The sequence below is a fragment of the Malus domestica genome, chromosome 14 (genome assembly GCF_042453785.1).
Source record: "Malus domestica chromosome 14, GDT2T_hap1".
Taxonomy (NCBI): domain Eukaryota; kingdom Viridiplantae; phylum Streptophyta; class Magnoliopsida; order Rosales; family Rosaceae; genus Malus; species Malus domestica.
The window spans coordinates 25,134,882-25,157,467 of NC_091674.1; the positions used below are offsets into that span (position 1 = coordinate 25,134,882).

The 22,586-nt window shown below is 41.2% G+C and overlaps 4 protein-coding genes and 2 long non-coding RNA genes across 9 annotated transcripts; 2 read left to right on the forward strand and 4 right to left on the reverse strand.

Annotated features, from left to right (window-relative positions):
- Window positions 1–1,218: 1,218 nt before the first annotated feature.
- LOC139191300 (uncharacterized) lies at window positions 1,219–1,656 on the reverse strand. The gene is made up of 2 exons (XR_011575293.1): window positions 1,519–1,656; window positions 1,219–1,420 (listed from the first exon to the last, which is right to left on the reverse strand). It is a non-coding gene; the product is annotated as an uncharacterized lncRNA (long non-coding RNA).
- Window positions 1,657–1,847: 191 nt separating this feature from the next.
- Window positions 1,848–2,600, reverse strand: LOC103455047 (large ribosomal subunit protein uL24z). Its single transcript, XM_008394643.4, has one exon. The coding sequence runs from the start codon at window positions 2,487–2,489 to the stop codon at window positions 2,049–2,051; it is 441 nt and encodes a 146-aa protein (XP_008392865.1). The 5' UTR covers window positions 2,490–2,600; the 3' UTR covers window positions 1,848–2,048.
- A 1,654-nt stretch (window positions 2,601–4,254) lies between these two features.
- LOC103455049 (protein NOI4-like) lies at window positions 4,255–6,290 on the forward strand. 2 transcript variants are annotated; one of them, XM_070811891.1, is made up of 3 exons: window positions 4,255–4,497; window positions 5,374–5,592; window positions 6,107–6,290. In XM_070811891.1, exons 1-3 carry the CDS (start codon window positions 4,489–4,491, stop codon window positions 6,128–6,130), a joined length of 252 nt encoding a protein of 83 aa, XP_070667992.1. In that variant the 5' UTR covers window positions 4,255–4,488; the 3' UTR covers window positions 6,131–6,290. The 2 variants fall into 2 exon arrangements, with proteins under 2 accessions (XP_070667992.1, XP_008392866.1); XM_008394644.4 differs by having other exon boundaries at window positions 4,281–4,497; window positions 5,371–5,592.
- Window positions 6,291–6,562: 272 nt separating this feature from the next.
- Window positions 6,563–10,671, reverse strand: LOC139187505 (zinc finger CCCH domain-containing protein 43-like). Its single transcript, XM_070811890.1, has 6 exons — window positions 9,652–10,671; window positions 9,169–9,234; window positions 8,641–8,727; window positions 8,244–8,444; window positions 7,501–7,776; window positions 6,563–7,076 (listed from the first exon to the last, which is right to left on the reverse strand). The coding sequence occupies exons 1-6, from the start codon at window positions 10,435–10,437 to the stop codon at window positions 6,978–6,980; spliced, it is 1,515 nt and encodes a 504-aa protein (XP_070667991.1). The 5' UTR covers window positions 10,438–10,671; the 3' UTR covers window positions 6,563–6,977.
- A 1,992-nt stretch (window positions 10,672–12,663) lies between these two features.
- LOC139191301 (uncharacterized) lies at window positions 12,664–14,609 on the forward strand. 2 transcript variants are annotated; one of them, XR_011575294.1, is made up of 3 exons: window positions 12,664–12,892; window positions 12,985–13,080; window positions 14,330–14,609. It is a non-coding gene; the product is annotated as an uncharacterized lncRNA (long non-coding RNA). The 2 variants fall into 2 exon arrangements; XR_011575295.1 differs by lacking the exon at window positions 14,330–14,609 and adding an exon at window positions 13,618–13,819.
- On the reverse strand, window positions 14,487–18,518 carry LOC103424485 (zinc finger CCCH domain-containing protein 67-like). Of its 2 annotated transcripts, XM_029092638.2 has the most exons (6): window positions 17,524–18,518; window positions 17,237–17,302; window positions 16,578–16,664; window positions 16,222–16,422; window positions 15,376–15,735; window positions 14,487–14,850 (listed from the first exon to the last, which is right to left on the reverse strand). In XM_029092638.2, the coding sequence occupies exons 1-6, from the start codon at window positions 18,343–18,345 to the stop codon at window positions 14,752–14,754; spliced, it is 1,635 nt and encodes a 544-aa protein (XP_028948471.2). In that variant the 5' UTR covers window positions 18,346–18,518; the 3' UTR covers window positions 14,487–14,751. The 2 variants fall into 2 exon arrangements, with proteins under 2 accessions (XP_028948471.2, XP_070667993.1); XM_070811892.1 differs by lacking the exon at window positions 16,578–16,664 and having other exon boundaries at window positions 17,524–18,506.
- Between the last annotated feature and the right edge of the window lie 4,068 nt (window positions 18,519–22,586).

Consider the following 22,586-nt stretch of genomic DNA (forward strand, 5'->3'; position numbering starts at 1 on the left):
TTTATTTTTTTAAGAGATGCCAAGGTTACTCAGGAAGTGAGAATCTATGCGAACTCTGTTGCCTCATAGTTCATGAGACTATCGCAATAAGGGAGCAATCGAAGTGACTTAACATGGCTCTATCTAGAAGGGCCCTCGGTCATCTATTTGCGAGAAAGTTTTGCAAGAATCTTCTTAGCATTTCTCTTTGTTATAATCGATATTAGGAGAGGGAGGACTCAAACTCGGGATCACGAGGCAAGAATGAATGCTCTTAAACGACTTGTAATGTAAGACGAAGTTTTATGGTGCCGAAATGAGGGGAAGGATCTATCACTCGACTAGAAATACGAACTAACAAAATCCTGCAAATTACAGAAAATTTGGTGAACTCAACTACTCATTCAAACAACCAAATTACTATGATGAATATAAAACTAACGTCGCACAAGAGATGCGATCAAAGACCAACTAAAACATCGAAAAATAAGAGCCAACAACCAAACAGACAAGTTAGGCAAAAACACAAAATTTGGTCAAATAAACGAAGTGAACTTTCAATCCCAAGACCGCGAGATAAAACTTCTTGCTATCAAATTCCACATATGCTTCAATGAGTCCATGAGACTAGCAAGAAAACGCATCTTTCAGGGCTAGCTGGATTCAAACGGAAACGTAGTTCAAATATATCCGAATGCATAGAACCAAAGATGATCCAAAAGATGAAGGACAAAGAACTTGCATTGAAGAAAAATCTATGGCCACAAACCAAAGCCTACAAACCTTATACCCGTTCTAAGACCTAGTTTGGGAGTGAGGTGCTTAAAAAAAAAAACACCTATGAAAAAAAACTGTGAGAGTTTTAGGTGTTTGGTAAACTGAAAAAAAAAGGCTTATTTTGGAAGCTGCTGTTAGAATAAGCTGAAATCAAAGGAAAAAGCTGAAGCTGCTATTTGCAGCTTTGGAAAACTGGCTTTTTTTCAAAGCACACGGAGCTACAGTGCTCTTTTAATGAAAAGACCCACTATCAGACTGCTTTTTTTTCCAAAAGCACTTTTACAAAAAAGTTTACCAAACGCTCTGCTGATTTATTTCACAGCCGCTTATTCTCACAGCAGTTTTTTTTCAAAGCACAGCAATACCAAACCAGCCCTAAGTCGGTGTCTGTATGAAGAACTAAGGCCACATGTATCCCGCCCAATATCGCTAAATTGACAACGATCAAGACAAATCAGTCGGTAATCAGTATGAGAACTTCACAATTTGAAACCAATAGTGTACATTCAGTTTAGCAAACAAAAATCCCAAAACAAGTTCGCAGAAACTTTAATTCTCAATAAAAAATGCACAAGACAATGCGCCCAAGAAAATGGTCCGAATCAAATTAGTAGGGCTTACACCGGGATGCAGATTCAGCTCTTTCATCTTCTCATATAGCTCACTACAACAAGCAGACAATGACTCTGTTAAACCCATAAGTAATCCCCCAAATCTACCTAACAATACAACAAACTAATACAAATCAGCGAAACGATATACCAATACGAGAAGTTCAACTTGGTTCACAATTCAGAGTCCCGACACCCCCGTATATCCTAGGTCACAAACAAATGTTCCAAAACAAGTCATTCGAATTAAAAACATCAACCAAAAATGTCGAAGAAGCATTGCTCCGAAAAATCTAACTCAAAGGCCATTAACAGGACCAATATTACCTGCAGAATCAGCACTCTCAACCACTCATATAAATTACATCCGAAAGCAATCAACAATCCATTGATTTCGACATAAACTTCATATCATACGGCAATAATAAACTCAAGCAACAAATTAAAATGCAATCAACAATCAATATATAGCGAAACTGCTTTGCTTGGAATACCAAAATATAATATATCATGTCAAAAAAGCACAAATCCATCCATGTCTCAAATCGAAGATCCGATTAAACACCAAATCCGTTAACGCATACTTCAAATTAAAAGTGATTCCGACTAAAGTGCTTAACTTGACAGTTACTACTTTCATTTAACTAACAAAAACACAAACCGAAATGAAATCGATCGAAATCAATCGACGTTCTGCATGATATCCTCGGCAGTGAACTTGGTGCCCTTGTCCTTGTCAGCGGCGGCGCGGCCCTTGGCCTTGCGGTCGAGCAGAGACTTGCGGTCCTTGTCGAGGCGGAGCTTGGTGATGACGACCTTGGAGGGGTTGATGCCGACATTGACAGTGGAACCGTTCACCTTCTCCCGGGTGATCCGCTCGATGTGGATGACCCACTTGCGACGGTACACCTGGACAACCTTGCCCTCGCGGCCCTTGTAGGTCCCACGCACGACCTGGACCTCGTCGTCCTTGCGCACCGGCATCGATCGGACGTTGTATTTGGAGCGGAGGTCGGTGGAGAGGGGCGCGCTCATCAGCACCCGCCGCACGCTGGACGGCGCGGTGAAATGAGCCTTGCGGTTCTTCCGCCGGGAGCTGGTGACGCGGGGATTGTACTTCATTTCTGCTTGCTTTGCTTCTCCTGCTCTCCTCTGCTAGGGTTTCGGCTAGGGTTCGATTTTTTTGCAGGTCTTTTAAGGTTTGGGTTTATAAAGAGAAGCGTTTGAATGGAAGGCCCGCTTTCGGCTGCGGGCTTGGGCTTAGAAATTGCCCTTCAACCTCCAAATGCATCTCCATCGGGCCAAATTCAAGAGGCAACTGGTGGGCCATGCAAAGCCCGCCTAAATGTCCGAGCAATTTAAATTTGGTCTTGTGCCAGTGGGTAAGGTTGATGTCAGCATGATGTTAGTTATGATGGATATTTTTTTTCTGTCTGGCGCGTGTATTAGACGTGCATGGGGAGAGTGGGCATCTCCAACATAAGAGCCCCACCACTCTAGGATGTGGCGCGAGTCGTTGGATTTCCAAGCCTGATGATCTAGACTATTGGATTTCCAATGGTAGAAAAATGAAAAAAATTCCGTTCTGACACGTTTTGGTGCGTTTGATTTCAAATGACTGGAGAAATCAACAATCAGGATTAATCCAACAGCAAATATAGAAAGGAAATTATTTTTTTTCTTCTTATATTCTATAAATACCCAACCATCTTCTCCATTCTCCACACCACATCACAACCCTTAGTTGTACTATAATCTCCTATATTTGTTTCCAACTTTTCAAATCATTTTTTACCGCATTAGTTGTCCACTTTCATGTTGGGTAGTAAGGGTCGGGAGAAGGGCTCTCACTCAAGTAAGTGAGAAGGCAAATTGGTCAATCGTGGAAGACGTTGCTTTCCTTGAGCGTTAGGTGCGCATTAGAAGACATAAAAAAAAATATTTATAAATAGCCTTTGCCTTTACCCAAGCCTTTGCCAAGCAAGGGGTGGAGCTGCACAAAGACAATCACTTTTCAAAAGACAATCACTTTTCAGAGGACAATTTACATACCCTTGCGCTCCCAAAACGAGTGGACTTGCTCTTATGAACTTGCTTTGGGCCCAAAGAGAGATGGATGTATGTTAATTATTATTATTTTAATGGGACGATATCAACACGGTCGATCATTTAATCTCATTGGTTAAATCTTAACTGCTTAACCGTAAACAAAAAAATGTACGGGAGAGAATACCAACAGGTGGAAAATCCAAACACGAATACTATTGGCAAAATTAACATGCATGTACAACGCAACTCGTTTCACATGTTAAGATTTATAAGAGATTGCAAAATTTTATGGTGCTCAAATGATTAAAATAATTGGAAAAAAAAGATTAATTTATGTTGGTTAGATTCCGAAATTGTGTGGAGCTTGGATGAATAAATTGATTGGAAAAGAGAGAATATTTAATCAATTTAATGGAGATTACATAGTGATTTGGAAGTGATGCGATGAAAGTAAGGGTCAATCAATGCCTAGGATAAGACTCAACCTTACAGATTTGTTAATCACGGCTTATAGGTTTGTCTCAAAACATAAAATACATATACAGCATGAAGCATTTGTGGTTGGTTTTTACGCGAAAAACACAATGCTAAGTAAAAACTTTAAAATGACATGATCTGTTTAAAATGCAAAATTGGAGTGAAACGTGGACAAGGATGTGTGGTTTTCTTTTTTCTTGATTAGTACGTACCTCTCTTTTAGTTATATCTTTTTAAGGTGTTTGATTCGTCCTTGCACTTGAGATCCTTGTTTCGACTTTCCTGTTGACCAATATCATTTACATGGTGGTTAGTTTATTATTGGTCCCATATAATATATGAATAGTGCTAGTCATCATATATGTATATATGTACAACACATGATCTACGATTTTAGTTTGATTCTAGAAAACAAAAAGGGTTCAACAAGATTAACAAGAAGGCTCTTCATTTTGTCTCCTAAAATTGCCCAACAAATTGCACCTTCTTCTCTCTCTAGAGTCTGTCTGCACCATTCCCTCGATATTATCTTGCTTGTAAAACTTCCTTCCTCCTCCACAACCATCCCGTCCGGCAGCTCCTGCCTTCCTCCGTCATGGCTTCGGTAAATCATTTTCTTCCATTTCATCTTCTTTTTTCATTCTTTAATTTCCCTCTTTTTTCTTTATACATATGTATATATGTTTGGAAATTTAGGGTTACAGATCGGGATATAATTTGCATATTTTGACCGAATTCTGTTCTTTTCCATTTTCTTATGTGAGTTCTTGAAAACTTCGTAGGACAGAAAAGATCAAGGAGAATATTGGATATTTTTAGGTTGTATTTAGTTTTGTAGGAATTCAAGGTTTTCATTTGTAATGTACTAAAGGCCATGCATGTTCTTCCTATGATTAATTCCTAGCGTTGCAATGTATCATGTATGACTGGAAACGTATGCATGGATAAACTTCCGTCGAGCCATTCTTTTCGTTTTTCCTTTTCAGCGCAAAATCATTGCCCCAAATCGATTTAATGATAACGATCGTAATGTGATACTCCTTACATGTTTCGATTGCAATTGAAATATTACAGTCTAGTTTGTTCATGATTCTTTCCTTAAGTTTATTGATTAGCACATCAGCAAGATAAATAGTAAATTCTAAGACCGGACGCAGTTGTTTAATGGCGCGCATACATGCAATTATGCAAGAAACGCGAAGGATTGATGTTGAGGGAAGGTGAAGGTTAGAGAAAATAAGGAGGTGAAGAATGGAGGGATATATGTGGCGACATTTTGATTTGGTTTCATCATCAAAACCATGTTTTCCGTCCAAATTTACAGACCCATAGGATGTATATATGTGTATGTGTGCACGCGTGTGCATCTGTGTATATATAACCGACTAACAGGCAACAAAACATCAAGATGAGGCAGATCATCTAGCTAGTTTAGTGTAGCAGATACTAATGGGAGCTTGTTTTTTCTAAATTTCAGCAGGATAAAGGTCGGCCGCTGCCGAAGTTCGGGGAATGGGACGTAAATAACCCAGCTTCAGCTGAAGGATTTACTGTTATCTTCAACAAGGCCAGAGATGAGAAGAAGACCAGCGCGGCTCAAGTGAAGATCGTCACCCCACGAAAAAATGACGGCAGCCTAAGAAATGGTGCTGGATACAACACTGTCAATGAGCACTATCCCAAGTATCCTCCCCCAAAGGTAACAAACCCTAGAGAAGCTGCTCATGAAATTTGAAATTTATATATGCTTCTGTTTGTATAGCCTGTTTGGAAGTGCTTCTTAGCTAAAAACGTTTTCAAATAACCAAACTTCTAATAACATTTGACGGATAAAGTTAACAGTGCTTATGGGTTTTCAAGAGGCCATTTGGAAATGCTTATTTAAAAAAGCATGTCCGCTCTTAAGCAATTCTTCTGTTAGGAGCACACTGAAATATTCAATAAAATTTTAAGTGTTTAAGAAATGCTTTATGATGAACACAGGTGTTGCTTCTAGAAAGCACTTGTAGTGCTTTTTCTGAACTCATAAGTACTATTAGCTTTTTTTGTCAAGCAAAATTGACAAAGCTTTCGGTGATCTAAAAATGCTTTGAGTTATTTAAAAGCACTTTCATTTAGGCCATAAAAACATTTTAAGTGTTTTTTTAGAAGCGTAAGTGCTTTTTAAATGATCATTCAATTTCATTGACTCTATTTCGGATGGAATATTGCAGAAGAAATGGTTTTGCTGTGGCTGAACGAATCCACAATTGCTTATGGGGACGAGGTGATAATGCAAAAATAATAGGGTGGACTGGGAGGAGCTACAAACAACTTAAAGACGATTTTTCTTGTGCCCGGGAAAGATGTGGAACACCAAATCTCTCATATATATAAAGAAGAGTTTTTTTTTTTTTTCACTTATGCATTAATTCTTTTGGCTTTCTATATCATAGGGATTCAACAGGAAAAATGAGGTACCGGTTGCCGACTGTCTGACGCAACAACACACTTCCCCTCCTTATATAGATATAAATATGTTTTGTTACATATACTTGTGTGTAATGTAGAATGAAAAAAAAAAAAAAGATTGGTGAACATAAAAATTTGTAATATATGTAGAATTTTGTGGTTCTCAGTTTGATAATTGGGCACAAGGAACATCACTTTATATATATATTATCATGTAATAAGAGTAAAATATATTTAATATATTACCTGGAGTTTACTGCTCACTTTTGTTGGGTAAGATTATGCAACAAACAAATCGAAGACAATTGAGAAGTGACCATAACCACAAAGCAAAGCTGAGAGGATACTCCCCGAATTTAACTTGTATTTTCTAGTAAGATTACATCAAACACGAAATATTTATATTTCCGGCTTCCACTAAGTTCTCACATCTGAAAAGCCGGTGGCAGCTAGGGGAGAAGGTTTGGTACATTTCCAAGACTCAACAACAAAGCGATTTCCCGTCCTTGGTGACAAGAATCCACTGCCCTAGTTGGCATTTCGTGCAAAACGCATTACTCAGGCTGTTGCGGAATTGTGGCATCAGTTTAACTTCTACTTCCAGATGTCCGTACCCCGTTTGCTGTTTCCGAGTCACAGAAAGGAACCTGATAATGACGGATGGTCAAATCTACAGGTTGGCCCAGAACTGCAAATGCCATAGCGGCTGTACTGTGTGCAAATGTTCTGACCCTGGATTGGAAACAAATTCAGGATGAAAATTTATGTAATTGATGGCATGCAATAATGAAGCACAATAACTGATCAAACCGAGTATTTCATATAGGAGAGGCGTGAGAGAAACCGTTAGTTAAGAATCCTTCTATGTTGAAAGAGACATATCCATAACTTTCACTACAAATTATCTTTCACAAGGTCAATTTAGTCTCGGTAATATACATTCTCTTGGTACATTGCTAAAGTAAACAGTACCATGAGTGACTTTTTAGAGTAAAAATGTCATTTTTCGTTAAAATGAACAATACCGGGAGTGTTTCGTTAAAACTAACCTACTTTCTGTGCTACCTGTATCACAAAGTGAAAAACCTTTTTGAGATCATAATCCATAGTTACGAATTCTGTATAAAAGGAACAGTTCGAAGAAGAGTGAACTTACTGGTCTTAAAGGGAGGCCCCTGTCATTGAGTGTACATGAGGGGGTCGCTGGAGTATGGTTTTTTGGATGGTGATATTGGCAATTAGATTTATTAATACAATCCCCTGTTTGAGCGAAATAGAAGCAAACAGGATGCCCAGGTCGTTCTGGAAATTCTTCAGCTTGCTTCTGCTGTGCATATTGTCCGTAGTAGTTCGTTTCAGTCACTGAGTTGTTCATAACATATGGCGGAGGTGGAGGTGCAGGCATGCCTCTATGTGGTAGATATGCTGGAGCCTAAACATGTTTTGGCCAATACAAAATTAAAGAGAAAAGCATGCTTTTGAAAATGCAAACGAAAACAGGCAATAATTCTATAAATTCTACAAAATAAAGGGGCTATTCTTACTTGTACCCACAAACTAATAGGGAACCCAAATAAGAAGTCTAGACGTACCGATATGAAAACGTAAGCATATTACCACAACTGATGCAGACAACAATTTGTTATCAATATTCGAAATTTCAAAAATTTAACTTCTTTACAAATAATAATAGAATATCACATTAAGTTCTTAATGTAGGACCATATTATTAGTTTTATGAGCCGAACATGAATAAAAAGGCATGAGAATGAAAAGAAAAGAGGTCAAAACACAAGAAGATCCAACTATTATCCCAAAAAATACGGTAATTCGCATATCAAAAAGTGATTATAGTTATTTAAACCCAAGACTATAATATGGGACTGATGACTAAAGTACCTGATAACCATTCCATTCTGTAGTTTCAGAATAAATGTCTTGAGATTTTGGCAGACCATGTGATGATGCAGGCCTACCATTACCATATGCGGATTGCGGGCGAGATTCTCCGGCAGCTGTAGGATCAGGGTGGTTAAACTTGCAGTTTGTTTCATACTTGCAGGTGCCAGTTCGCATATAGTAGGGACAATCTTTCTCCCCCTGTAATACGTTAAAACAATTATTCAGCAAACATATGGACACATTAAATAGCTCCAACAGACTAAGAAAATAAGCAAAGATAAAATCTTAAATCTTAAGCATCATGAATAAGCAAAGATAAAATCTTAAATCTTAAGCATCATGAATAGATAGTTATTCATTCCTCAAATTTTTGCAGATCAAATCTAGAGCTTACCGGACGAATTGGCAGGCCCGAAAAGTTAAGTTCCAGAGCTGGAGCTACAGAAGGTACCCCTACACGTCGTCCTGGGCTGATGTAGTACTGCAACAAGCTTAAGTGTTATATTAAGATCATGAAACTGTTACTAGGCCACCATGTACGTTGCACAGATTTGAATATGAGGGTACAAAGGGAAAGAAACGTCATTGTCATTTAAAAACATAATTGTAATCCTGTATAAAAAAGGAAAATCTGATTGTAATGTAACAGCATACAATTGCCAAAACACATCGACTATAAGTTGATCACGTTCAAGACCCTCATCATTCTATAGTTCACTACAAGATAAAAAAGGTTTAAGCTTGTATATTCACTTGTGCATTCTAACCTACTAGCTTTCAGATAACCATATCGAAAAACCCCATCGTCAAAACACAAGATAGTACTTGAAACCAAATATGCGAAGTAAAACAAAACTTAATGGTGCAAAACATAAAAACCAAGCAATTGCAGTAAAAACCAGAACTTTGGATAGATAATAACCTCGCTTTCGGCCTGGTCTTGCTGCTTTTCCAACTCTTCTCTCAGCTTTGCCTTGTCCTTAGACACCTTCAAATCAATATGATAAAGTTCAAAACACCAAGAAACAGAAAGTGAGCACTAACAACACAAATACTTCCTGCAATCATACAAGGCCAGATGCATTAATGTCTCAAATACTAAATGCAGGCCCAAAGTCCCGATTTGTTTCGGACAAATTTCACCACAAAGATGCACGTGAAAGAAAAACATCATCTTTAACAAATATGAAACGTGCCTCCATTTCGAGTCAATTCCGCAGACAGAGATCATCATCGTTGCATAATAAACTAACCGATTAACACATTCTTTACACTACTACACATGCATACATGAATTTCTCAGCTAAACCAACGAAAGCTGAGGCCACGAAAACACGAAAAGTCTCAATCTTTCAACCATAAACATGCATAAGCAAATGCTAAATGAGAAACAAGAGAGATATACCTGCTTGTTTTTCCTTATCCGAGGGTGATTAAACTTGCAATTCGATCCGAACTTACAATTGCCAGTCTTCAGATAGTACGAACAGTCTTTAGCTTCGGGCCTCAATGGGTACTGATTCCTTCTGCTACTCTCCTCAACAACCTTCTTATCCACCTCACCGCCATTCTCATTCCCTCCGCCGCCGCTTTCCCTCTCTCTCTCCTTCTCATTTTCCTTTTCACACTCTCTCCTCTTCTCTTCTTCTTCTTTTTCCTTTTCACACTTTCTCCTCTTCTCTTCTTCTTCTTTATCCTCCTTTTCCTTCAAACTCAATATCCCAATCTGATCAATGATGGAAGGATCGAAGCTCCGAATCTCATCGAGGAAGGCGGGGTCAGACTGAAGCTCATCAAGCACGGCGGGGTGGAGTTTCCGAATCCAATCAAGGAATTCAGAATCGAGATCGGATGGCGCAGGTGACGAAACAGACGGCGGATTTAGAGGACCGTCGACTCTTTCAGAAATTTCCGAAGAGAAAGCAGGGTCGAAGTTCCTAATCACATCGAGGAAGGCAGGGTCGAGATTCCTAATCTTATTGAGTATATCGGGGTCGACTGTCCGAATCCAATCAAGGATTTCACGCTCAAGATCGGACGGCGCAGGTGACGGAACAGACGTCGTCGGATTTAGGGGAACTTCGATGCCTTCAGAAAATTCCGATTTCCGTCCAGATTTGAAGTACTGATAAATTAATACCAGCACTGACACTGACACCGGTAGGGCAATACGCGCCGCTGAAAAAAACATAGTTTTGTGCTGATGGCGGCGGCGGATGCGGCGGCGACGGTAGCTGAAACTGGGTTGCTAGGTTTTTGCTGTGAACTTGCAACTAGCAACTACATTATGGAGGAAACAAACTCTCTCATATGATCAAAACATACTTTGACCGCCTAAATCAAAGTCTGCTTTGTCTAGAGGCATGTTTGGATTGCTTTTCAATTCCAAAGCTACTTTAGTAAAAGTGGAGAACCTCCTAATAAAAGAATAAGGCTGGTTTGGTATTACTGTGTTTTGAAAAAAAATTGCTGTGAGAATAAGCGGCTGTGAAATAAATGCAGAGTGTTTGTTAGATTTTTTTGTAAAAGTGCTTTTGGAAAAGAAAAAAACAGTCTGATAATGGGTCTTTTCATTAAAGGAGCATTGTAGCTCCGTGTGCTTTGAAAAATAGACAATTTTCCAAAGCTGCAAATAGCAGCTTCAGCTTATTCCTTTGATTTCAACTTATTCTCACAGCAGCTTCCAAAATAAGCCATTTTTTTTCAGTTTACCAAACACCTAAAATCCTCACAGCTTTTTTTCATGGGTGCTTTTTTTTAAACACCTCACTCCCAAACCACCCCTAACTTACATGGATCGAATACACTTTGTAATAGCGCATCAGTTTAAGCAAATATTGTTACAATGTAACGATATCTTAAATCGATGCGTTGACATATAACATCTATGTGTAGGCTGAGTACTCCTTTATAATAATACTCAAGATTTTGATTCGTTCTCATTCCGCCTCCCAATTAGTTTGATTAATCGTTCCAATTTCGAATTAATAAACGCGTTGTAAAAGTATTTTTAACTCTCAAATGAGATTTTCCACTTATTTCAGGCTGAGTCAACCCTCTTTACTCTCCATTTTGGTTGTCCTACAAACACGTTACTTAGTAATGTGGGTTTGTCTTTTACATTGGTGTTGTATATGCAAATTTAACCAATGTTACATGCAAGATAGACAATGCACGTAACGTCGCCGCAAGTTCGATACATAACAGAAGATCCCGGCGCAGGTTTTATCGAGCGAGATCAACAACCGAACCATTTGCGGTACTCGGGATAGGCAGCGACAACGAAATTGATAGGATATTCTCGACTTAAGTGTTTTCCGGTAATATGACAGATGAGAAATAATTTACAGGTTCCATTTCCCTTAAAATCTCACAACTATAATGTTTGTGTCGTCCGGTGAAGAGGTCTGATACATTTCTAAGATTAAATTACCAAAAGAGAAAGATTACACATGTTTGAGTGATGCAAATCCTGTGCTCTAGGCAAGCATTTCATGCATAACTTACTGCACGGGCTGCGGCTGACTTGTAACATCAGTTCTGCTTCTGCTCCCAGCCATTCCTGCCCCGTTAGTGGTTGCCGAGTCACTGAAAGGAAGTTGAGGATCAGGACCAGATGTGGTTGAAGATGGTATATGTAACGGGTGGTCAAATTTACAAGCTGGCCCAAATTTGCAAATGCCATAGCGACTGTGATGTGTGCAAATGTTCTGATCCTGGATTTTGAAACAAATTTTGTGTGCGTGCAAACATGTAATATGCGATCAAACTGAGGCTCTCATAGAGCGGGAACAATTGTCCTCACATAGTATTTCATTTGTTTTACCTTCATGTATCACAAAGTGAAAACCTTTCTAAGATCATATTTCCGAAATTATGAACTCGTTATAAAAGGCATGGTCAAAGAAGGGTGGACTTACCGGTCTCAAAGGCAGGCCCTTGTCACTGAGTGCGATTGGGGCGGCTGCTGCAGTGCAGTATGACTTTTTGGATGGTGATATTTGCAATTAGATTTAAACTTGCAATCCCCCGTTCTTAAGAAATAAGGTACCGTTTGGTACGCAAACGGGACGGAACAGGATGGAATGTGTGAAATTCCGTACTTAATTTGTCGTATATTATATTATCGAACATATGATTACCAAATTGTCCTTGAGGCATGAACGTTGATTTTCGTTGACCGTCTCGTCGTGACGCGTATTACTAATTTTCTTAATTTATTATTATCGTAGTCATCGACATGAACGCGTAGGCGTGAACGGATTCGAATTTGGAGTTATAACGAAAATTTTACATTACGAAACGTCAAACGTTTTTCGGATATTTTTGTGTTTCGTCTTTAGTGACGTTGTTTTGTGAGCCATAGGGCCCACATGTTTTCTTCATTTTTCCCCGTGACCCCTCTCTTCTCTCTTCCATCTATTATTTTCTGAACACTCACTCTCTCCCTCTCTACACTCTTGGCCATCTCTCAAACCAACCCTCCTAGAGGGGTTTCACTTAAACAAATCACACAACAACAACCTTGGTACCACCACCATCACCCCTATGAACTCACAATTGAAGGAGGACCCTCCAAACTCGCTGCACAGCGTTCACCACTGTTCACTGAGTTTTTCGACGAGTTTCCACCTTTTCCGGCGAAGGTAAGCCTTAAAACTTGTCCAAAAGTTGTAGATCGTGTCTTGGTGTATGTTTACAGGTAGTTTTGAGAAGTTTTGGTGATGTTTGGACGTAGGAATCTCACGGGGAAAGCTTTCATAGTTTTCCGGCGAAGACAACCACTTTCGAGCCATTTTCCGGCCGGACCACGACGAGTTAGCCATCAAGAAAGGTACCATTCTCTTCCTCTCATTGAGAAGTATGATTTTCGTTTTTTGAATCACTCGATGTCGTTGAGTATTGAAGAAGTTATGAACGTTTAAAGTTTACCTAGTTTCCGGCAAGTTCTCCGGTTTTCCCACGAACCAATCACACTTCAGGCCATTTTTTGGCTATCTCCGGCAACCATTAGGCTTCCAAATAGGTATAATCTTGTTCGACACTTTCCTATCTTCATTTTATTTATTATGGGTCGAATTTGGTTAAGAAACGAGTGAGTTATGAAGCTTTGAAAATTACCCAAACTTCCAGGTAAAAATCCCAATTTCTGGTCTGAGCTCCGGCGGCTCGGCTCGACTCAACTTCAGCTGACTTCTCAATCAGCGTTAACCATTGACCGTCAACATTGACTTTTGGGTTGACATTTTCGGGTTTCGGTCGAGTCCCCTCCTAAATTAATTTCGACGTCCTAATTCCAAATATGCGCTCCGTTTTTCTAAATTCAATCGTTTTAGTAGAGTTTTATTAATTGATCCCTTTATGTGCTTAGGTGCATTTGTTAGTGGCAACCCCGTCCTTTCTACTTCGAACGACTCTTCAGCGACAAAGTATCTGTTAGTGGACCCCTTCCAAAATGCATGATTTTATTACTAGAGATGCATACATGAAAAACATGATTTTATGACTACGTTTTATGAAACGTTTATGAGTAAATTGGATTTACGCTTTGTGAAATATCATGCTTTATCAAATTTATGTTTACTGAGATATTTATGAATATGATTTATTGATATGATGTTTGAGCTATTGAGTTCCGATAAGATATATTTTGGAAATATTATGTTCATGATTTCTGTGCTTACTTAGTGAATGATACTTATATATGCCTTCGGGCGGGTGATGAAGGGCCTTCGGGCGAATAATACTTATATATGCCTTTCGACGAGTGATGAAGGGCCTTCGGGCGGGCCGGTGATGAAGGGTCTTCGGGCGAGTGATACTTATATATGCCTTCGGACATGTGATGAAGAGCCTTCTGGCAAATGATACTTATATATGACTTCAGGCGAATGAAATACCACTACTAAGCACACTATACATGATATATGTTTTACGAAGATTTTATGGCATGCTAGGGTTTTTGGGAAACCTATTGCTTATTATGGTATATAAACTGAGGTTTAGTACGTTAAAGAATAACTGTTTTAATATTACATATATATAAACTTAGTCCACTCATGTTTTGTTTTGGGTCTCCTTAGGACCGAGGAATGAAACATACGACCCAAGCTACAAGGCATTCCCATATCTATGAATTTGTGTCCTTCTCTTTGCGTAGGACATCTCTTGTAATCGCACCTTCTGATATCCCTTCCACTTGTATTTCGTATTAATAGTGTACTCTGAACATGTCATGCATTATTACTTTTAAATTGTTGGCAGTGAACTATTATTATATTTTCTATTAAGGTTTGTACTTGAATATTACATTGCGTGGTTAAGCACGAAATTTATATGCATGTTTCACATGTTCTTGGCATATGCATTCAATAAATGACTTGCGTCACCCTTGAGTGTCGGCGAGCACGTGGCCATCCCGTTGGCCTTTGGACACCGGGATCGGAGTGTGTCAGAATGGGACGGAACGGAACAGTTGTTCCCTTCTGCATTTGCAGCTTCCGAGTCACAGAAAGGAATCTGATAATGACGGATGGTCAAATCTACAGGTTGGCCCAGAACTGCAAACGCCTAAGCGGCTGTACTCTGTGCAAATCTTCTGACCCTGGATTGGAAACAAATTTAGGATGAAAGTTTATGCAATTGATGGCATGCAATAACGAAGCACAATAACTGATCAAACCGAGTATTTCATATAGGAGAGGCAAGAGAGGAACTGTTAGTCAAGAATCCTTCTATGTTGAAAGAGACATCCATAACTTTCATTACAAATTATTTTTCGCTAGGTCAAATGAGTCTCAGTAATATACATTTTCTTGGTACATTGCTAATTATCCAAGGTACACTAAAATTTGCAAAAAGACTTCAATTCCAATATTATTCCATCACTTAATCAAAAAAAAAATGTTTGAATAACAAGTGGTGGTTAGTTATTAATGCTGTCAAGGGTGAAAAAATATGCACATTGGCAAACGTTGAACTCATTGGCCCAAGAGAGAATAACTTAGAACTTAAAAACCTACCTACTTTCTGTGCTACTTGTATCACAAAGTGAAAAACCTTTTTGAGATCATAATCCATAGTTACGAATTCTGTATAAAAAGAACAGTTCGAAGAAGAGTGAACTTACTGGTCTTAAAGGGAGGCCCCTGTCACTGAGTGCACATGAGGGGGTCGCTGCAGTCTGATTTTTTGGATGGTGATATTGGCAATTAGATTTATTAACACAATCCCCTGTTTGAGCGAAATAGAAGCAAACAGGTTGCCCAGGTCGTTCTGGTAATTCTTCAGCTTGTGTCTGCTGTGCATATTGTCCGTAGTAGTTGGTTTCAGTCACTGAGTTGTTCGTAACATATGGTGGAGGTGGAGGTGCAGGCATGTTTCTATGAACATATGGTGGAGGTGGAGGTGCAGGCATGTTTCTATGAACATATGGTAGAAGTGGAGGTGGAGTTGGAGGTGCAGGCATGCTTGGTAGATATGCTGGAGCCTAAACATGTTTTGGCCAATACAAAATTAGAGAGAAAAGCATGTTTTCGAAAATGCAAACGAGAACAGCAGTAATTCCATAAATTCTACAAAAAAAAGGGGCTATTCTTACTTATACCCACAAACTAATACGGAACCCAAATAAGAAGTCTAGATGTACCGATGTGAAAATGTAAGCATATTACCACAACTGATGTAGACAACAATTTGTTATCAATATTCAAATTTCAAGAATTTAACTTCTTTACAAATAATATTAGAATATCACAATAAGTCCTTAATGTAGGACCATATTATTATTTTTATGAGCCGAACATGAATAAAAAGGGCATGAGAAATAAAAAAAAAAAAAAAAAAAAAAGAGGTCAAAACACAAAAAGATCCGACTATTATCCCAAAAGAGACCGTAATTCACATATCAAAAAGTGATGAGAGTTATTTAAATTTTAAACCCAAGACTATAATAAGGGAGTGATGGCTAAAGTACCTGATAACCATTCCATTCTGTAGTTTCAGAATTAATCCCTTGAGAATTTGGCAGACCTTGTAATGATGCAGGCCTACCATTACCATACGCGGATTGCGGGCGAGATTCTCCGGCAGCTGTAGGATCAGGGTGGTTAAACTTGCAGTTTGTTCCGTACTTGCAGGTCCCAGTTCGCATATAGTAGGAACAATCTTTCTCCCCCTACATTAAAACAATTATTCAGCGAACATATGGACACATTAAATTGGTCCAACAGAATAAGAAAATAAGCAAAGATAAAATCTTAAATCTTAAACATCATGAATAGATAGATATTCATTCCTCAAATTTTTACAGATCAAATCTAGAGCTTATACCGGACGAATTGGCAGGCCCAAAAAATTAAGTTCCAGAGCTGGAGCTACAGAAGGTACCCCTATACGTCGTCCTGGGCTGATGTAATACTGCAACAAGCTTAAGTGTTATATTAAGATCGTGAAACTGTTACTAGGCCACCACGTAGCACAGATTTGAATACGAGGGTACAAAGGGAAAGAAATGTCTTTGACATTTAAAAACATAATTGTAATCCTGTATAAAAAGGAAAATGTATTCGTAATGTCACAGCATACATTCACCTCTCCATAAATTCGAGATTTGGGAGCAGCCTCTCCATAAATGGGGTAAGGCTAGCCGACATTCACCTCTCCCAGACCCTGGGTAAAGCGGGAGCCTTGTGCACTGGGTACGACCAATGTCACAGCATACAATTGTGAAAACACATCGACTATAAGTTGATCACGTTCAAGACCCTCATCATTCTATAGTTAGCTACAAGATGAAAAAGGTTTAAGCTTGTATATTCACTAGGGCATTCTAACCTACTAGCTTTCAGATAACCATATCGAAAAACCCCATCGTCAAAACACAACATAGTACTTGAAATCAAATATGCGAAGTAAAACAAAACTTAATGATGTAAAACATGAAAACCAAGCAATTGCAGTAAAAACCAGAACTTCGGATAGATAATAACCTTGCTTTCGGTCTGGTCTTGCTTCTCTTCCAACTCTTCCCTCTGCTTTGCCTTGTCCTTAGACACCTTCAAATCAATATGATAAAGTTCAAAACACCAAGAAACACAAAGTGAGCACCAACGACACAATTATTTCCTGCATTCATACAAGGCCAGATGCATTAATGTCTCAAATACTAAATGCAGGCCCAAAGTCCCGATTTGTTTCAGATACATTTCACCACAACGATGCACGTGAAAGAAAAACATCATCTTTAACAAATAAATGCGGAACAAGAGAGATATACCTGCTTGTTTTTCCCTATCCGAGGGTGATTATACTTGCAATTCGATCCGAACTTACAAATGCCAGTCCTCAGATAGTTCCAACAGTCTCCAAGCCTCAATGGGTACTGATCCCTTCTGCTACTCTCCTCAACAACCTCCTCCCCCACCTCACCACCATTCTCATTCCCTCCTCCGCTGCCGCTGCTGCTACTGCTTTCGCTCTTTTCCCTCTCTCTCTCCTTCTCATTTTCCTTTTCCTTTTCAGTCTCTCTCTCCTTCTCCTCTTCTTCTTTTTCCTCATTTTCCTTCAAACTCAATTTTCGAATCCCATCAACGATGGAAGGATCGAAGTTCCGATCCTCATCGAGGAAGGCGGGGTCGAATTGCTGAATCTCATCGAGCACGGCGGGGCCGAGTGTCCCAATCCAATCAAGGATTTCAACAACGGACGGCTCAGGAGACGGAACGGACGGGGGATTTTGAGGAACGTCTACGCTTTCAGAAATTTCCCAAGGGAAAGCAGGGTCCAAGTTCCGAATCTCATCAACGATGGAAGGATCGAAGTTGCGAATCTCAACGGCGGGGTCGAATTGCTGAATCTCATGGAGGAGGGCAGGGTCGCGATTCCTAATCCTATTGAGCACGGCGGGGTCGAGTCTCCGAATCCAATCAAGGATTTCACGCTCGAGATCGGACGGCGCAGGTGACGGAACAGACGTCGGATTTAGGGGAACTTCGGCGCCTTCAGAAAATTTCGATTTTTGTCCGGATCTGAAGTACTTATAAATTACGACCAGCACTGACAGTGACACCGGTAGGAGGACACGCGCCGCTGTGAACATAGTTTTTGTGCTGATGGCGGCGGCGGATGCGGCGGCGACGGTAGCTGATAGGACTCCAGTTCACAGAGGAAGAAATAAAAGGAAGACAGCTAAGTTAAATAGAAAAGTTAAGGCATATTCATTAGGAGATACAATTGGGGGTGCTTATATATAACCCATTAGCCAACACAAACAAAAGGCTCAAGCGCTAGTCATCCTCTAATAACTACTCTCACTACGATGCAGGATAGTAATAAAAGGTAAAGAAGGTGGACCCGATAAGGTTCTAACATGGCTCTCCCCCCTTAACAAGCCTGTCCGCAAGCGTTAAACCCAGGAAAACGAGTTAAGATAGAGTCGGCATCCTCCCATGTAGCATCATGCTCCGGAAGACCTTCCCATTTAATGAGCCAACGGGTGATTGCTCGATTGTCTTGCTTGAACATGCCACGCTGAAGTATCTTTTCTGGGGTCCAGATGAAGGCACCAGTCGAGGAAACTGGGGGAAGAGTTGGTGATGCAACTGTATAAGCACCCACATTGGGTTTAAGTAAGGAGACATGGAAGGTAGGATGAATGCGAGAGTGAGGAGGCAGGTCCAGAGTATATGCCACTTGACCCACGCGAGCAAGCACCTTGAACGGTCCATAGTAGCGAGGAGCCAATTTAGGGCAATGCGTCTTAGACACTGATGTCTGGCAATAGGGTTGAAGCTTGAGAAAGACCCAATCCCTAACTGAAAAGGTTCGCTCCGAACGATGTTTATTAGCCTGCTGGCGCATCCGATGTTGAGCGAGGTGCAGGTTCTCCCGCAATTGCCTGAGCAGGGCATCGCGATCTCGAAGGGTGACATCAACCAGATGAACCAGAGAAGAGCCAGGAAGATAGGAGGACACCGTTGGTGGTGGGTAGCCATAGACTGCCTGAAAAGGGGTCATTTGAATGGCAGCTTGATAGGTAGTATTATACCACCACTCGGCCCAAGGAAGCCACTGTATCCAATCATTGGGTTTATCCCTTACAAAACTGCGCAGATATTGTTCAAGGGTGCGATTGAGCACTTCGGTTTGGCCATCGGATTGTGGATGATACGCCAAGCTCTTGCAAAGAGTGGTGTGCTGCTGTTTAAAGAAGGCAGTCCAAAAAGCACTAATAAAGACTGGATCCCGATCACTCACTATGAAAGCCGGCATGCCATGAAGGCGAAAGACTTCGTGAATAAAGATATCAGCGATTTTGGCTGCCGAGTATGGGTGTTTGACCAAAATGACGATCCACTACCACGAAAATAACGTTGCGCCCATGGACCGAAGGAAGGCCTTCAATGAAATCCATGGCAATGTCGTGCCATACGTTGGTGGGAATGGACAGAGGTTGCAAGGGGCCTGGTGGTTTAATCGTCTCATACGTTGTACGCTGGCAGGTGTCACAGGCAGCCACAAACTTTTTAACATCTTTTTTTAGCCCCGGCCAATTGAAATTGAGTGTTAACCTCTTGTAAGTGCGTAGAAAGCCCGAGTGTCCCGCAGATGGTGAAGAATGAAACTTAGCAAGAGGCGTGCTCGCCAAGGGGAAGAGGCAGCAACAAAGAAAACCCCTTCTTATAGTATAAGAGATCGACGTGGAGTTTAAATAAAGCATGACGCTTTAGGTCCTGTTGCAAGGCCGCCAACAGTGAAGAGGCCTGAGGATCAGTGGCATAGTCTGCTTGTATCGCAGCGATACAATCAAAAAGAGGTTGAGATAGTCCCATTAACCCAAGAACCTCAGGACGTCGGGAAAGAGCATCAGCAGCGGCGTTCGAAGTGCCCGGCCGATATTCCAGCGTATAGTTATAACCAAGTAACTTCAACAACCACCTTTGTTGAGTTGGAGTAGTGATGCGTTAATCAAGGAAATATTTCAAAGTCTGGTGGTCAGTAAGGATCCGGAACTGATGGCCTATCAAATAAGAACGCCATTTTTGGACTGCAAAGACCACCGCCAACATCTCCTTATCATACACCGAAAGAGCCTGGTGTTTTGGAGCTAAAGGTTTGTTAAGGAACTCAATGGGATGACCCTCATGTGATAAGACAGCGCTAATACCACTATCAAAGGCATCGCACTCAACCGTAAATGGTTTGGTGAAGTCTAGAAGAGCGAGGACCGGTGTGGAGGACAATGCATGTTTGAGGGCCGAGAAAGCCTGAGCAGCGTTGGTGGACCATTGGAAACTGTCAGTGCGTAATAAGTCCGTAAGTGGTCGTGCTATTATGCCAAAATGATGGACAAATTTGCGATAGTAGCCTGCGAGACCCAAAAACCCACGAAGGGCCCGAACAGTGGTTGGTGTCGACCAATCTGAAATCGCAGAAATTTTAGAGGAATCCATGGCTACCCCTGTGACGGATATAATGTGTCCCAAATACGCAATTGAAAGCTGGCCAAACAGACACTTCGAATGCTTCAATTTCAATTGATGAGTGCGTAAGAGCTCAAACACCGTAGCTAAATGTGAGACATGTTGTTCCACAGAGGCACTGAAAACCAATATATCATTAAAGAAAACTATCACTGACTTATGCAGCAAGGGCTTCAGAATGGAATTCATTAATGCTTGGAAGGTGGCTGGAGCATTGGTCAGGCCGAATGGCATGACCGTGAACTCATAGTGCCCCTCATGTGTTCGGAAAGCGGTTTTAGGAATGTCCGGTTCATGCATCCGTATCTGGTGATACCCCGAACGCAAGTCGAGCTTCGAAAATATAACAGCACCCCGTAACTCGGCCAATAATTCGTCAATAATAGGGACTGGAAAACGGTCTTTGATAGTGACAGAATTCAAAACCCGATAGTCCACACAAAACCTCCATGTATTATCCTCTTTGGCCACTAAGAGCGCCGGTGAAGAAAATGGGTTGTGACTGGGCTTGATAATACCCGTAGCTAACATTTTCTCCACATACTGTTCAAGTTCAGCTTTTTGAGCATGTCCATAACGATAGGGTCGCACATTCAAGGGGCCAGTTCCCGGAAGCAGAGAAATCCGGTGATCAATGAGCCGGTGAGGGGGTAGGGTAGTGGAGGCTTAAAAATGTCAGAATACTGGAGGAGTAAGGCTTGGAGGATGTCGGGTAGTGGTGCTGGATGATATAACTCTGTTGGTAAATTGGAAATCTGCGCCACAATATGGAGAGGGTTCATAAGGGAAGGATCCAAGGAAGACAATGAAGGTATGGCCCCGGCTAAATGGGCTGAAGAACCTACTAGACGATAATTGGTGCCCTGCACAGTGAACTCTATGACTTTCAGAAGGAAGTTCCAGCCAATAAGGCCCAATGTTTCCAACCAATCCACTCCAAGAACCATGTCACACCCGACTACTGCCAGAAGGTGGAAGTCAGCACGGAAGTCATACCTCCGAAGGTGAACAGAGACATTGCGAGCCATACCCTTTGTGCGAAAGTAGCGGCCCGTGGCCACCATCACGGCCTCACTGGAAGTTGAATCAATTGGAAGACCTAAACGGGCAGCGACCTGAAGATTAAGAAAACTCTGGTCAACCCCAAAGTCGATGAACACTTGAATCCGAGTATGGTGGAGGACGTCTTCCAAATGCATAGCTCGTCCCCGGGAACGCTTTGTAGCCAAGATGGCATTGAGAGCAATGGGTGGCGCCGGTTAGTCCTCTATGGAAGGGTCAGGTGGGTTGGAGGTCTTGGGTTCCGACTGGAAGTCAGAGAAATCCTCATCCGCCAAAAGCATGAGGATGTGGGATTGCCGACAACGATGACCCGGCCGATACTGCTCATCACAATTAAAACAGAGCCCATGTTCCCTCCGTGCGCGCATTTCGGCTTAGGCGAGGCGTAATATGGGCTTAGGGGGAGGAGTCGGTGTGGCGGCCGGTAAGGAACGGGAAGCAGGACTGGACATGAAGGGCGCAGCGGTGGAATGAAGGAAAGGTTTAGAGGGGGTGGAGGAGGACCGAGGAAAATGGTGTATGGTCGTAGGACAGAATGGAAGGACCGGCTACAAACGGGGTAGTGCGTGAGGGAGAAGGGGAAGTGCTCCAAGTGGGTAGGGGAAGGGTGGTGTGGGCAGTGGAAAAGGGCCCGCATCTGAGCGAAACCGGAATGGAACCAATCGGAATCTAGGGACTGGGTTGGGTTGTGGGTGGGTGTTTTAGAGATCGAATCTCCTCGATGAGGGTCTACTGAAATTTACTTTGTTGAGTCTGGTGAACATTTAGGCTGGCGAGAGACTGTTGCAGATCCGTC

What these genes read in the sequence shown, in the direction of transcription:
- LOC103455047 (XM_008394643.4), bottom strand. Translation starts at nt 2,489, where the DNA reads ATGAAGTACAATCCCCGCGTCACCAGCTCCCGGCGGAAGAACCGCAAG.
- LOC103455049 (XM_008394644.4), top strand. An exon ending in CCAAGTATCCTCCCCCAAAG is followed by an intron (nt 5,593 to 6,106) that starts GTAACAAACCCT and finishes GGAATATTGCAG; the next exon opens with AAGAAATGGTTTTGCTGTGG.
- LOC139187505 (XM_070811890.1), bottom strand. Translation starts at nt 10,437, where the DNA reads ATGTTTTTTTCAGCGGCGCGTATTGCCCTACCGGTGTCAGTGTCAGTG. An exon ending in CGGGCCTGCCAATTCGTCCG is followed by an intron (nt 8,445 to 8,640) that starts GTAAGCTCTAGA and finishes AACGTATTACAG; the next exon opens with GGGGAGAAAGATTGTCCCTA. An exon ending in GGGGCCTCCCTTTAAGACCA is followed by an intron (nt 7,077 to 7,500) that starts GTAAGTTCACTC and finishes TTTCCAATCCAG; the next exon opens with GGTCAGAACATTTGCACACA.
- LOC103424485 (XM_029092638.2), bottom strand. Translation starts at nt 18,345, where the DNA reads ATGTTCACAGCGGCGCGTGTCCTCCTACCGGTGTCACTGTCAGTGCTG. An exon ending in GGATAGGGAAAAACAAGCAG is followed by an intron (nt 17,303 to 17,523) that starts GTATATCTCTCT and finishes ATTGATTTGAAG; the next exon opens with GTGTCTAAGGACAAGGCAAA. An exon ending in AAGACCAGACCGAAAGCAAG is followed by an intron (nt 16,665 to 17,236) that starts GTTATTATCTAT and finishes AGCTTGTTGCAG; the next exon opens with TATTACATCAGCCCAGGACG.